The sequence below is a fragment of the Labeo rohita genome, chromosome 7, assembly GCF_022985175.1.
Source record: "Labeo rohita strain BAU-BD-2019 chromosome 7, IGBB_LRoh.1.0, whole genome shotgun sequence".
Taxonomy (NCBI): domain Eukaryota; kingdom Metazoa; phylum Chordata; class Actinopteri; order Cypriniformes; family Cyprinidae; genus Labeo; species Labeo rohita.
The window spans coordinates 18862794-18878886 of NC_066875.1; the positions used below are offsets into that span (position 1 = coordinate 18862794).

General features: G+C 37.8%; 1 protein-coding gene across 6 annotated transcripts in view; it reads left to right on the plus strand.

Annotated features, from left to right (window-relative positions):
• brsk2b (BR serine/threonine kinase 2b) overlaps positions 1-16093 on the plus strand; it is a 167414-nt gene that overhangs the window by 142058 nt on the left and 9263 nt on the right. For 2 of the 6 annotated variants that reach the window (XM_051115264.1, XM_051115262.1), the window contains exons 12-19: positions 1865-2015; positions 2610-2678; positions 4362-4422; positions 7341-7998; positions 10477-10525; positions 12222-12345; positions 14864-15044; positions 15716-15805. In XM_051115264.1, the coding sequence (XP_050971221.1) occupies positions 1865-2015; positions 2610-2678; positions 4362-4422; positions 7341-7998; positions 10477-10525; positions 12222-12345; positions 14864-15044; positions 15716-15805 (1383 nt within the window). The remainder of the gene's footprint in view (positions 1-1864; positions 2016-2609; positions 2679-4361; positions 4423-7340; positions 7999-10476; positions 10526-12221; positions 12346-14863; positions 15045-15715; positions 15806-16093) is intronic. The other 4 variants (XM_051115265.1, XM_051115266.1, XM_051115263.1 and 1 more) reach the window with 4 other exon arrangements.

Consider the following 16093-nt stretch of genomic DNA (forward strand, 5'->3'; position numbering starts at 1 on the left):
ATCCTCTTTAAATATATTTTAAAATGTCACTTATTCCTGTGATGACAGATACATTTTTAGACATTATTGCTCTTTGGTCTTCAGAAATTGTTTTAATTTCATGCTCAAGAAACAATTCTAATCATTATCAGTGATGAAAATACTTGTGCTTTTCTTTTTTTCCTAGCATTTATTTAAAAAATCTTTTGTAACATTATAAATGTCTTTACTGTCACTTTTTATTCATTTAAAGACCACCTATTATGCCCATTTTTACAAGATGTAATGTAAGTCTCAGGTGTCTCCAGCATGTTTTTGTGAAGTTTCAGCTCAAAATACCCCACAGATCATTACACTGCCCTCCAAAGGTTTGGAAACACCCCTGTCAAAGTGTGGTTTTGGACAATATCAGCATAAATCCTTATCATTTTTTGGTGCAAATACATTAAAGTAACTTGACATTATCATTGAAGACCAGCAATAATAATTTTCATTTTGATTACAGAATAATGGCAATATATACATGTCAAAGTCAGACATGCCCCTTTGCCAGCTGTGATGCCTGGTTACTGGTTTAAACTTGGCCCAGGTTTTTAAAAGATTTTTGGGTATAATAGCTTCAACAACTGATTGCCAATTAAGTTTAGAATACAGTGAATTCAGGCCCAGATTATGCAGAGCTGTAATAGCTGCTAATGGTGGATATTTTGATGAATTAAAAATGAAAGTTTTTTCTATGTATAACTTATGTAATAAAATATATTTTCGTAGTTTGTGTTGTCCCTTATCAGTGCAAAATTATCACAAATTAAAAAGGATTCATGCCAATATTGTCCAAAACCCCACTTTTCTAGGGTGTTTCCAAACTTTTAGAGGGCAGTGTATATAACTGAAAATGCCTATTTTGAGTGGAAGCAGAAAGACATTTTGTTCGTGCATGTCTCTTTAAATGTAAATGAGCTGCTGCTCCCTGCGCCTTTTTTCCAGAATATGGCTATGCTATCGTGCTGAAATCATGTGTTTTAAAACCATATCAGTTTAAACTTCTGATATATGGTTTTCTGAGCACACACATCTGAAGTCACATTTCATGTGAATACTAAACTAAGTTCTCTTTCATGTCTTATTGCACTTAAACGGTCAAATACACATAAGTGTATGTTAAAAGCACACATAAGTTTCAAAAACACAGTCAGTTATGTCTGTGAAGGTAAACAGCTGGGAAAGAAACCACATGTTTATATTAGATCTGTGTATTTAGGGACAGCAGCAAAAAATACAGTACCTATACTGCTGTCTATGCTGTTATGACCCAAACAATAAAATAAAAACAGAAAATGACTCATGCTCTGGACTGAATAACATCTATAGCTTTAATAAGAAGACATTTCTTACTTAAATGCTGTAGCATAGCAGATTGTGTGTGGCTCAATCAGGGCCGGGTCTCTGCTAATACAGCAGTGTCTGTCAACAGTTGTGGGCGGAGTTTGTAAAATGTGACATCACATTTTACAGATTCTGCAAACAGCTTGTTCTGAGACACTGGTTATGATTTATGGAGATTTAAAAAAAAAAAAAAGGAGCGGGTTGATTTTTATCATTATAGGGTGGTTGTGTACATACACTGCCAACACACATTTATGTTCAAACAACACGTAAAAAAGTGAATTTTGCATAATAGGTGGCCTTTAATGCATCCCTGATAAATAAAAGTATTAATTTCTTCTAAACAAAAATCTTACTGTGATTTAAATGGTTTGAAGGGCTGAGACACATTATGAAAAATGTTCACTGTTCAGTTTTTCCCATTATGAACTCCACAGGATTAATGGGCTGTTTTCATGTGTTAGGGATCATTGAATTTATCATATGCTGGTCTCTTCAGATCCTCCTAGGAAGCGAGTGGACTCTCCACTCTTGACGAGGCACAACAAGAGGAGGCCAGAGCGCAAGTCTATGGAGGTGCTGAGCGTGACAGAGGGCGGATCTCCTGTTCCTGTGAGACGTGCCATCGACATGGCACAACACGGGCAGAGGTACAGCAGCGCATCTCTCGCTCCTTTATTATTTACGAAACTCTACACTCGGAGTGCCACAGTAAAAACGCTGAAAGGATGTCACATTTTGTGGAGCCTTGAAAGGGAAAACTGATTGCCTGTTTAAAAAAATAAACTTTGGATTGGCAAAATGAAGCTCACAGTTATCAGAAGCTGCATACTAGCTTTGAAATGTGTTTTACATTGCACATGAAGAGTAAAAGAAATAAGATCAATGAGCTCAGCTTAATTCTTTGGAAAAGGAAATTCGGAATGATTTCAAAAGCTGAGTGTTTTACTATTCTCTAAAAAAAAAAAAAAAATCTGTTTCTTAGCTAGTCGAGCAGCACGCTAAATGTGCCATATGGTGAATTATGACTTCTCAAATTGGTTTTAAGGGGAACAATGGGATTGCTATTGTGCCTTTCATTGTTCTGTATCTTTGACACGTTTTATTACAAATTCTTTTTTTCCATGTCCATTGTGATCCATTTCATCAACCCCGTGTCCTTTCCCTGTGTACAGTAGATGCTTTGGCTCAGCTCCATGATTACTTTTGTAAATTTACTCTAACTTTACTCTCTCTTACTGTAGTAAATCTGTTTTCAGTAAAAGCTTGGATATCTCAGATGCCAACCCCATACTGCAAAGCAAGGAGGAGAGGTATAAACCACCGCCATGCTTTCTTTTCTGTTCTGAAGATGCAGTGGGGTTTTTAACACTCAAAACATGCCACAGAGAGCACTGGCCTGTTATTTCAACCACTGACATTTAAGATCTTAAAAGCTTAGTTTGCTTGAGAGGGAAGTTGAAAAAAAAGTGGAGGTCGCACGTGTAAATAAGAGTTTTTTTTCCTCCCGGTTTGGCCTCTCGGTTTTGGTAAAAAGCATCGGCCCTCTGGCTCCCTCCACACACATCAAAAGCATCTTATCTCCCTTATTTTGCCTTTCATGTTTCGTTTGATGTCTGGCATTTTTGTCCCTTGGTAGATCCCAAATTGTTAATTTCTTCCCCTTGCTCTCATTTTGCCTTCATGCTTCTCTTGCCTTCACCCTGGATGTTTGTTTTTCTTAGAGTGATGTGTGCACTTACAGTAGGTGAGAGACAGAGGTTTTCCGATTGTTTGTGTTCATCTGTTCAGGCATTTTCCTTCGACCTTGAGTTTCACAGTCCTGTCCTACGTCTGCATTCACTGAGACTGTTTAGTCTGCCAGATAATGAAATGGGCCTTGAATATTTCTTCATATATGCTTTTATTTATTTATTTATTTATTTAATGCATTGAATAGAGGTGCACTGAATTAGATACTGCTAAATGAATGTTTTACTGACAAACTAGATAGCTCAAATACATGTTTACGCATGTTTACAATTCAAAATGTAATGACTTCATTGAACTGAAAAGCTCCCCTGCATCTTTTATACATATTAAACAGCATTTTTACAAGCCGTAGTTATCTTAATGTAGTTATAGCTTCATATTAATGATGCACTACATATAAAATCTTCACAATGCTTAAACAGTAGAAATATTACCTCATATAGTTACTGTCCTCTAGTGCTTGTCCTTTCCTCCCATGAATTACTTTATTCTCATAGTCATTTATTACACATATAAAGAGCTCTCTTCCTGATGCTGTTTTTTGGCTAAGCTAATTAGCTGAATGCAAGAGGCATATAATGCACATCAGCATTGCGCTGAATCAGGCCACGGCGTATTTGCTGTCATGATTTTAACGCTTGAAAGATCAAAGACAATTTGAGACCGTCGCATAATTCTCATCTATGTAGCCTTTGCAAATGCAATTGATCAGTTTATGGATCAAATCCTTCCTGGAGTCAAATCGTGTGAGTCTGAATGTTGACACCGTTAGGGATGATTTACTGTTTCAATTTGCCTTGATGACAAAACCCATTTTGTCCACGGTCAATTAAATCCCAATCATTTATTGGAGAATTACTGAAGCTCGCCATCTAATACACAATGGAGTTTGGAAGAACTCAGAGTCTCATACAGAACCTCATAAAAGGTTGTGATGACCTTTTACATTCTTAGGGTGAGAAATGATAAATTGTTCAAATTTAATAGCAACTCAACATGTAAAAATAGCATAATCAACAAAAAAGCCTATAGGGCTACATAGAAAGTTGACATATAATTACCAAAAATGTAAGATTTATGGTGAAATATAGAGGTCTGGTGTTACACTGCTGTGTCTGTCCAAGAATGAACTCGATTATTAATCATGTGTCACCCACACAACATGCTGAACCTCTTATAGAGTTACGAGGATGTGCTGTATGTGAGGCAGAAATGTCTTTACTATGTATGTTGTGTAACTTTAGGTCCCGGTCCATCAGCGGAGCCTCTTCTGGTCTGTCCACTAGTCCCCTCAGCAGTCCTCGGGTAAGCCCACTATCCATACTAAAACATTTGTTTCGCTCGGAGAGTCTGGTTGTGTTGAAACCTATAGCCAGCTGGTGTGACATCTATCTATAGAATATGCATTTATGAGAATCTGTTTGATCTATATCTTGATCTACATTCAGCATGAATATATGCATAGATTGCATAATGCAGGGGTCTTCAACAGGTAGCACTGCTGGGCATTGTAAAAGTATATAAATGCATACAGTACTTGTTCAAAAGTTCAGAATCATTCAGTAGTTTGGGGTCGGTACTTTTTTTATTTTTATTTTTCCACAAGAAAATGCATTGAATTGATCAAAAGCAACAGTAAAGATGTTACATTGTTACGTTATGCTATTTTTTTTTTTGAAAGAAACAAATAATATTTTTATTCCACAAGAATGCATTGAATTGATCAAAAGCGACAGTAAAGATTTTACGTTGTTACGTTGTTTTTTGAAAGAAAGAAGGTCATATTTTTATTCCACAAGAATGCATTCAATTGATCAAAAGTGACAGTAAAGATTTTACGTTGTTACAAAGGCTTTCTATTTCAAAACAGTTCTTTTAAATGTTCTATTCATCAAAGAATCCTGAAAAAAAAAAAAAAGAAATGTGTCTTGAACAGCAAATCAGCATATTATAATGATATCTGGAGGACCATGTCGACACTGAAGACTGGAAAATTTTTAATTTTAATAATATTTAATTTACATTTACATTTAGTCATTTAGCAGATGCTTTTAGCCAAAGCAGTTTAGAAATGAGGACAATAGAAGCAATCAAATCCAACAAAAGAGCAATAATATGTAAGAATGTAAGAACGGAGTAGAATATAGAATGCTAGTGTTAGAGGGTAATTTTTTAATAAATAAAAGAAAAGTCGAAAGAATACAAAAGAATAAAGAACACTAGTGCACTAGTAGAATAGAAATAGAATAGAGATTGCAAGTGTTAAAGGGTGAAGTTTTTTAATGATTAAAAAGAAAAACAGAAATATGATAGAGTCCAGATGTTAGAGGGTCAATTGTAGATGGAAGAGATGTGTTTTTAGCCATTTCTTGAAGATGGCTAAGGACTTGGATTGAGTTAAGCAGGTCATTCCAACAGGAGGGAACAGTTAAGCTAAAATATTTTGCAATATTATCACAATATTTACTGTATTTTGATCAAATAAATGCAACTTTGAGCATGAGAGACTTTCAGAAATATCAAGAAATCTTACCAACCCCAAACATTTGAATGGTAATATATGTTTATAAAAGCATTTGAATACATTAATATGGTTCCATATGCATGTTATTATAGGACAGGTTTAAAGTGCAACATTAAATTTGATAAAAAATGTCAAAAGGTGACCTTGTTCTGTCTGTCTGTCGGGAGTCATTGAAGACCACTGGCATAATGCAATACGAAAGATTATTTTTCAGAACTGTTAATGATGATAGAGCGTTAATGATAATTATGTCAACTGTTGGGTTTGTTAATAGACAGCCAACTGTATATCACCTATAAGATGAAGTACTGCAGCAACATCGCCGTCTACCCCACCGATCCGCTACTTCTAGCCCAATCAGTCTACCGTGCTTAGCATAATTACTGCTAATCTATGCTCAATTCACAGGCTTGTTGCCTTGAAATATTTGAAGCCCAAGTCACTAATGGCTTGTTGAAATCCCTTGAAAATCTCTGGTTCCTTACTACCGGTGAAGCCTCTGGATGTAGCCAGCTTTTACAGTTGATTTGTTTAAAGAGGCTAACCGATTACAAATCCACTACTAAGACCTCCCAATATGCAGTCCTTGAGTCACATCAAGGAATTCCCAGCAGGATTCATCCCAAAGTCAATTCTGAATCCGGGCTGATCAAATATTCTCCAGTTTGAAATGTTCTATGTTTGGAGAATGTCTGCAGTGCCACCCTTTCACTGATGAAAATGGCTCACGTAGAGAACAGGCTTGGTGGAAGTAATTTGAATTAGTCTGTGAAGAACTCCTTGATACAGCTCATCTGAGATTAGTTTTACTGCTCAGACACAGACTTAAAGGTTTGTCATGGAAGAATCTTCCCTGCGGTATGAAAGAGCTTTAAAAATCCATTTTATTGCATTCATGCTCTTCTTTATGCCGTGCTACGGTTGCGGCTGCTGCAGTTAACACTCCATTGTATTTCTTTGATGTTTTACAATATGCTTGATGAGCTTTCACTTCACTGATTGTAATCACACTTTTCACTTTTAGTAAATCAGTCCCCTGTTTCTGACCCAATTATTATTATTAGCGTCATCTGTCCAACAGCATCTTCATATCATAACTCCAACAGCAGCATTGTACTCTATGCTCTGTTTAATGGTCAACTGCACTTAATTTCACTAGCCATTTGGATAATGTGGCGCTATTGTCTTGAAAAACTCATTAATTGAGGAAGTATATATTTCTGACTTGTATCAATTCTAATATGTCATTTCCACCTAATTTATGATGATTATTTCAAATGGTATGAGGTATTCTGACAATAGCGTCCTTTAAAGCCTTGCACAAATTTCCTGCTTGCTTAGTCAGTGCTGACAACACCTCTTTTAATTTCATCCCAACAACAACCCGGAGCTTTTTTTGTTGCTGATTTCTGTTGCTGATTTTCACTTGTTTTGGGAGCACTGGTTTGGGAACGTTTGATTTCCACTGTCTTGTTGCCTCTTGGCTGGTTGTGCTAATGGCATGTTTTTTCTTTCTTTCTTTCTGCATTTCCTCCCTCACCTCTCATCACCGGTGGCTCGTTCACCATCTTTTCATATTTGGTGTCGGTGTGTGTGTGCGTCTGCGCCGTAATGCCTGTTAACTACGGGGCCGTGTGTTGTGTGTATGGGCTGTGTTGGCTCTTTTTATGCTGCTGGCTCTGTGCATGCGCTCCTCCAGCCCATGCGGCGGTTCGCCGTTCCTCCACAATCCGCAGAACTCACGCAGTCGCCCAACCACAGCCCCACCCACGCGCCTGTGTCCCGGCTGAACGGCACAGGCCCCCACTCCCCCAAAACCTTTCAACCAAAGACAGTTGCCCATCAACCCAACAACAAAACTCAGACCCTTCCAGCCAAGCCCAAAGTTGCAGACAAGCCCCTGCAGGCCACCAGGTCCAACCCGCTTCCTAACACGACGGCCGTGCCATCTGCGGCCAAGTCGGAACCGTCCACGCCCTGCCAACCCCTGCCCCCGCCGATGCCCGGCAGCCCGAAAGTGCGCCGGCCACCGCTCACGGTGCCGCCCAAGCTCTCTGTTCCCCTTTCCCCCCTTTCGCCCATCCGGCTTCACCACCTTCACCCGCTGGCCGGGACTGACCACAACGGCAAATCTATCCCCACCATACAGGTTACGCCCCACCCCTCCCCCAGGGGCAGCCCGTTACCAACTCCGAAAGGAACGCCGGTGCACACGCCTAAGGAGAGCCCAGCGGGGACCCCTAGCCCCACGCCACCACCCAGCCCCTCCATTGGAGGCATGCCGTGGAGAACACGCCTCAACTCCATTAAGAACAGCTTCCTTGGCTCACCACGCTTCCACCGCAGGAAACTACAAGGTACCAGCAGTGCTAGAGATGTCTCAAAGCAGTTTTATGACCTTTAACATCAACCTATCCGGGTACTGCAGGTAAAAAAATTGCTACCTGGCCTCATGACGAAAGCGTACCTGTAGGAACTTTTTCGCAAGATGTGAAATATTTAACAATAAGTACATATCACTGCAGTTTCCAAGAGAAATCAACACTACGGGTAGTAAAATGGCAAACACTTATAATCGTTTTCAGACACAGTTATGATTACGGTTCCGTATGTTTTGCTTTCCGTAAGCAACAACTTGCTCAGTAGCTCAGCCGGCATGGAATTGGACGTAGGATGTGGAATCCTTGGGTACAAATCCTGTGAAAAACATGACTTACGATAAAAGAGCTGAAAGATAAGAGATCAAAAAACAGGCAAAAATTCACGTTTCTACGTCACATTAGTTTTTGTTCATACTATTGGGTAGTTTTAGATGTAATGCAGATGGTACGTTATTTTAAAACATCACAGAGCATTGGAGTTATAGCTTCACTCAATGGACATTTTAAGTCAGAACTGTGGTGACACGTACAAAACTAATGTCACATAAATTGTACCATATGTACGTTCATCTGTTACGGAGAAAAAAGCGAAAAAAAAAATAACTCTTTTAGTGCCACTCAGTGGACATTTCACATTAAATTTGTCACGAAACATACATGGCAGTACGTATTTCGTGTCTTGTGAAAAAGATCCTGCAGGTACGTTTTTGTCATGAGATCAGGTTGGAAAATTTGCCATTTTGACTAAATCTGGCGTATTAACATTGACAGTGATGTTTATTAACCAGCCGGCCTCACTGCAATTCATACATGTTTTACGAGGTGGCTAATTCGTCGGAATTCGTAAAAAGGACTGCCCCTAAACCTACCCCTTACACAAATCATACAAAATCGTACAAGTGAGATCATATGAATTCGTACGAAGTAGCCACCTTGTAAAATCAGTACAAATTGGTCGTGAGATAGCATTGTTATTAATGTGTATCGTCTCTCTGATTAAATAAACTAGCAATTAACTTATTAAAATATAAATTCTGGGCTAATTTACAAATGACATTATTAAAATTCTACATTTCTTTTGTTTAATTAATTGTAATTGTACATTTGTTTAATAAACTTTAAAAAATTCTAAAAACTTAATCATCATTTTAAATCATTTGAATCATTTAAAATTATGCAGGTAAATTTAGAATTATGAAAAGAATTTAGAAAAATGGACATTTAAGAATTTAGAAAAATGGATATTTAGTTTGATATTTGCAAAAGATCACATTTAACAAATTATTAGTGTTTTTGATCACTTTTGGATCCTTCACTCAAAGATGGGAAATTCATCCATCATTTTCTTGCCCTCAGTGTCACTCCAAACCTGTATTCTGTGGAACATAAAAGAAGATTTTTTCCCCTCATATAATTAAAGTCCAAAACAACTGAGGAAAAAAAAAAAAACAAACAAACAAAAAAAAAACACTTAGACATCAAAACATCTTCAAAACATCATCTTTTTGTTCCACAGAAGAAACAAAATCATACAGGTTTTGAGCGACATGAGGGTGAGTAAATGATGACAGAATTTGCTTTTTTTTTTTTTTGCTAAACTATCTTTTAACTTTAACTGTATTTAACAACTTTAAAGTTAACCTGGTAACACTTTAGATTGGGGAACACATATTCACTAAGATTAGCTGCTTATTAATAGTAAGGTAGTTGTTAAGTTTAGGTATTGGGTTGGGTTGGGGATCTTAAACATGGTCATCGAGAATAAGATAATATGTGCTTACTAAACAGCCAATATGCTACTAGTATGCATGCTAATAAGCAACTAGTTAATAGCGAGAGTTGGACCTTAAAATGAAGTGTTACCATAAATGTAAAAATCATAATTAAATAAGGGCATGAAGAATTAAATAATAAATTAAATGATGTCTAATGGTACTAATATATTATGCATCCCTAATAAAACCCTAATTATGTATGGCACTAAAGCAGGATCAGGTGTAAAATAAAGCGCCATAGCCTATGTGCATGTAAAGGAAATAGCATAGAGGTGAAAGAACAATTCTTGCTAATCCTTTTTTATTGCGGTTTTTAGGTTCACATTCCCCCGTTAGCTAGGGATATTCTCTAAGGGCTGATTTTACAGATCGCTGGGTAATAAACTCAGTGATACTCTATTATCAGCTATATCTGCTGATCTATCTAGTAATGATAATGAAAACGGCACAAGCGTCTCTCCTCACCTCCAGCTGTTCCTCTTTCCCTCTTTTACCGGGAAGAGGATCAGATGAGCTGATAGAAGTAGGGGGGGTTGAATTACTCTTAATCTCTGCAGGTTTGGAGTAATTAGCTGTGGTTAATCAGCATTCCCCTCCTTAGGTTGTGAATGTCTAATCTCTTAGGATATAGAGTATGATGCAAATTCCACTGAGGCTTGTTCGCTTTGTCTCTTTCCAGTTCCCACACAAGAGGAAATGTCCAGCCTAACACCAGAGTCTTCCCCCGAGTAAGTATTAGCTATTTTCAAAGACAATCAAGTAAAATATGCAGTTTTAATAAATCCCAGAGTGCGAAGGAAACATTAAAATGATACTCAATTATAATTGAATTAAAATAAATGTTAGTTCAATACTCATTATTCTGCTAGGTGTGAAGCTAAACGTCTCACCTTTTGTATTAACCTGAGCTGTTGAGAGTTAAATTACCAACACTCAATTAAAGCTTGCTAAATTAAGACACAACTTTTTCTTCATACTGTACTTTTTCTCCAAATTTTATGATGTTGAAAGGAGCTCTAAAAACTCTGCAGCTAAAGTTAATGTGGTGGTCCAAACACTGTTCCTGGCCCCATTAGCCTAGTTTGTTGCTGAAGACATTATCAGGGAATAGTTCGTCATGAATTATTCAGTGTTTTAGTTCCACTTAGCTTCACAGACACGCAAAGCAGCACCATGGCGGAAAGTTTCTTCTGGAGTGTTTTCCTCTTATTTTACTGTTGTTTTTTAGGTTCTTGGTGAGAGAGTGTCACAATATGTTGGGCTGGCTCAAAGATGGCCTTGATAGTCACTGACTGTGGTAAAATCCCTGCGATTTCAAGCAGGGTTGAGAAATGAGCCATATGCCAATGTTCAAACCTCCACACATACTTTTGTCAAGAATTTTTTAAAAAACATTTCAACTTTTCAATACTTTTCAGTCGTATATTATGACAAACCCATGTCATGTTAATCTAGTTTACCAATATCTGTATGTTAACTCAAATTTTAAATGCAACGTTTACATTTGAAACCATGTAGAGGATTGATTTTGTTGAAAGAATTGTTTTTGAGGTTTGTATGGTGCTGCACAGCATTTGGTCATATAGAAGTTTTGAATTGCTTGACAGCCCATGTAATGTCATACATGTTTTCATTTCCTGCTGTTACCAAGAGACATACCGACTGACTGACTGACTGACTGACTGACTGACAGCTTACTAACTCCCATCTCAACAGCATTCAGTGTTCTGTATTTCACTGCGAGAGAAAATTCAGCCAAGCTCTGTAGAAATGTCTGGAATATTCCTAAGAAATGTTTTATTTACTTTAGCCAGGAACTGTCAGGGGAAGCTTCCACCATTATGATTTTACTGTGAAACAACACTTTTGAAATGTAACTTTATGAAATGTATCTTTTGATGGTCTGAAATTCATCTGCCAACTGTTCTTCTCTATGGGTAAAGCTGAAATATATACAGTACATTTCAAACTTTTGGAATTGATAAGATTTTACTTTTATCCATCAAGGATAACCATCAAGCATTAAATTGATCAAAACTGACTGTAAAAACTTACAAAAGATTTCTATTTCAAATAACTGCTGCTTTTTGAACTGTCATTTCATTAAAAATCATAAAAATTACCATGGCTTTTACAAAAAAATACTAAGAAGCACCACTGTTTTCACCATTGATAATGACTAAAAATTTAACTTTGCCATCACTGGAAAAAACAAACACATTTTTAAATATATTCACATTGAAAAGATATATGTTTCACAGTATTATTGTTCTCCATTATAGTATGTTTTGTATGTGACAGCATGCAATGTTATTAAGACATGTATACTTGCTTCATGCATAGGATGTGACATGAATGATGTTTTGTATGTATTGTGCTATCTTGTTCACTCATGTTTTTTTTTTGTTTTGTTTCTTTCCACAGACTTGCCAAAAAATCGTGGTTTGGAAATTTTATTAACCTCGAAAAGGAGGAGCAGATCTTTGTGGTGATTCGGGACAAGCCTCTGAGCTCCATCAAAGCCGATATTGTGCACGCCTTTCTTTCTGTAAGTCTCCAATGAATATGTGAATTCTGTCAACATTTACTCACCCTCATCTCGTTCCAAACCTGTTTGACTTTCTTACTTTCGTGAGGCAAAAATAATGCAAAAGCACCATAAAGATATCAGTAGTATTTTGTCTGCTATATTTCAATTCTTCTAAAGCCAAATGATTGCTTTGTGTGACAACAGAACAGCATTGAAGTTATTCACTTATAATCTTCCGCTCTAGTGGGCTGTTAAGCTCTGCCACCAAATCATTGCGTCAATTAGTTCAGCTGAGCTGAACAAATCATTCAGACCAGTTTTGTGAACTGTATCAGCTGACTGATTTGAAATACAGGTATCTGACTCAAAATGAAGATTCACTGGCAAATCTGATATCAATTAACTCATGAATGCACAAAAAAGATCTAGGGTGGCCATCAAGATTTTCAGGGTATAACAAGTTCCAGCCTGTTCTTCACACAAAGCATATGACTTCAGAAAGCTTAAAGTCAAATGCACCACTTTTAGGGAGCTTTATTGTCATTTTAGAACTTGACAGCCCAAACTCTCCTTCCATTGTCATTATATTGAAAAGAATCTCCAGGATTTAACATTGAACATTCACCTTTTGAAGAAAGAAAGTCACCGGTTTTCTAAAGGAATGAGTTATTCCCCTCTGGTGCTCTTTGGTCATTTTTAATCAATTTTTTATATTAAGTATTTTTTTTTTAATAGAATTTTTGACTTGGTAAAGTTTTTGGGTCTTGATATGTGGAAAAAAGTCATGGATATGATTAAAAAAATTATGGTCCTGGAAAGAAAAAGTCACACTTGCACTCCTCAAGGTCAATCAAAAATGACATTGGAAGCTAATTTGAAACTAAGTTCACTTAGTGGAAATGTTTGGTACTGTGCTTAAACAAAATCGTACAGAAAGCTCGGCTTTTGTGATATCAACTTCAAATTTGAAACACAACTTTAAAATGATGGCTGAAATTTTCCCCCTCCAGTTTTAGGGCCTGATTTACTAAACAGGCCAAATTAGCCTTAGAACACAATTTCATAAAAGCGACGATGGGAGAGGAAAAATCTGTTTGTGTGATTTACTGACAATGCACGCAATAAGTAACACAGACGCAGCCAGATCATTTCCATAATGACCAGTGCAATCTACCAAGAAGAGTGCAAATGATGTGTCAAATAATGTTGCAAATACCAGTAATTTGGCTAAATTTTGCATCTGTAAGGGAAACTCCTATAAATGCATATTCAAAAAGGTCAGGCACAAAATTAACTGTGTCCACGCCTTTTCAGCGCTAATTCTTCACTGTGTGTCTTTAGTAAATCCTGACAGTACTATTTTACCTCCAAAAGATGGTTAGTGCTTAAAAATTTTTGTGCGTTTTTCATTGCAGTAAACTACTTCTTTAAATAGTGACCAAATGTAAGTCTGCTCCAAAGCAATTAAGATTTCTAACAGTTTAAAGGATTACTCCAGTTCAGTCGCAAAGAAATGTAGTTTTTTGAGGAAAACATTCCAGGATTTTTCTTCATATAGTTGACTTCAATGGTGCTCAACATATTGAAGGTTAAAAATGCAGTTTCAGTGCAGCTTCAAAGGCTTCTAAACGATCCCAGCTAAGGAATAAGGGTAATATTTAGTGAAACAATGTCATTTTCTTAAAATAATTGATATTTATACACTTTTTACCCACAAATGCTCATCTTGTCTAGCTCTGCGATGCACATGCATACTCTGTGCACCTGGTTTCGAGACAGTTATGGTATGTCTAAAAATTGCCTCTCATTTTCTCCTCCAACTTCAAAATCGTCCTACATCGCTGTTTTACCTTTTTTTCATAAAGGGCGCTTCGACCTTCGAGCGTTCACTTTGTAAACCCTGGGTCGGTACTTCTGTAGCGATGCAGGATGATTTTGAAGTTGGAGGAGAAAATGAGATGGGAGTTTTTCGAAATACGCTGCCTGTCTTGAACTGGAGTGCACAGTGGACGCATGTGCATCACAGAGCTAGACAAGACAAGCTTTTGTGGTTAAAAAGTATATAAATGTAATTTTTTAGAAAATAACCAACCGTTTTGCTAGATAAGACCCTTATTCCTCGACTGGTATCATGTAGAGCCCTTTGAAGCTGCACTGAAACTGCATTTTAACCTTCAATCCATTGAGCACCATTGAAGTCCACTATATGGAGAAAATAGTGGAATGTTTTCCTCAAAAAAACTTTTTTTTGCAACTGAAGAAAGAAAGACACGAACATCTTGGATGACATGGGGGTGAGTAAATTATCAGGAAATTTTTATTTTTATGTTTGTGCTCATAAAATATAATTAAGTACCCTAGAATCATCTAAAAATACAAAATATGAATTAAAACGTAAATGAACTGAAAACAAAAGGGTAATTTTTCATCGCCACACGTGGAGCACAGTACCAGATGAGTAAATAACTACAGAATGTTCATTTAGGAGTGAATGATTTCTTTAAGATATTTAAAATCTGCTTTTTTTTTCTCTCAGATTCCCAGCCTCAGCCACAGTGTGGTGTCTCAGACGAGTTTCCGGGCAGAATACAAGTCCACAGCCGGCCCCACAGTGTTCCAAAAACCAGTGAAGTTCCAGGTGGACATCACCTACACCGAAAGCACGGCTGCCACCAAGGAGAACGGCATCTACTCTGTCACTTTCACACTGCTCTCAGGTAACCATGCCAACAGTGAGAAGCCCATTTTGATGTCATAAACTCGCTGGCAGCCAATGGGAACGCAGAGGGATGTGTGTGTGGGTGATGGAGAGGCTGGTTGATGATGTTGAACTTTGTCTCTCGCAGTGGTGAGAGAATTTTTTTTTCTCTCTCATTCCGCTAGCAATCCCCTCCTCCATTACACTCCCCCTCTCTTACGAAGACGCTGAAAATAGACCAACTGCTCGAGGGGGTAATGGAAAAAATTAAACTAAAAGAGGCCTTTTTGCCTCCTGGTAATCACTATGCATTTTCAACCTGCTGTGTTTCAAAGGACAATCCAAAAAGATCCCGCACCGCCAGTGCCATTACTGCAAACCCCGTCCCTCGCTTTTCATTCTCCCCCTCGCTCTTTTTTCGCTCTCTGGGCTGCACAAAAGGAATTGAATCTTGTTCTTAAAGTCACACGTTTTAAAGTGCGTGTGCACGTGTCATAAACTCAGCCGTGGGCCGAATTCACCATAAAAATCAGCCTCATCCCATTAGACTTTATGAGGCAGCCGCTAGGGGGAATAAACCCGGGATGTGTCAGCAAAAATGCACATTCATTCCAAAGACACGCATGTAACAGTTTGTACGGGAGCACTGTAAAACATTCAAATGGGTTTCTCTGTGTGTGTCCCTGGCAGGTCCCAGCCGACGCTTCAAACGGGTGGTGGAGACGATTCAGGCTCAGTTGTTAAGTACACATGACCAGCCTGGTGTCCAGCAGCTGTCTGGTGAGTGGCCAATCACTCCACTGACACACCTCTTTCTCTGGCTCTTTCTCTCTCTCTGTTTCTGCTCTCTTACACAGCATCCTGAACATGCATGGCGCCTAGCCCACCCTTGCAGAGCACTGAACGCTGCACACACCCATCAAGGTCAAATGAGTCTTTCCAGTGTTTAAAATGCTTGTTAGAGGTGGTTTCAAAGACATGCTGTCAGATCGTTAATATGAAAATGAACTTCTCACAGTGTTAGATACAATGTATCCACTGTTCCATTAATGTCAGATGTGAATGTCT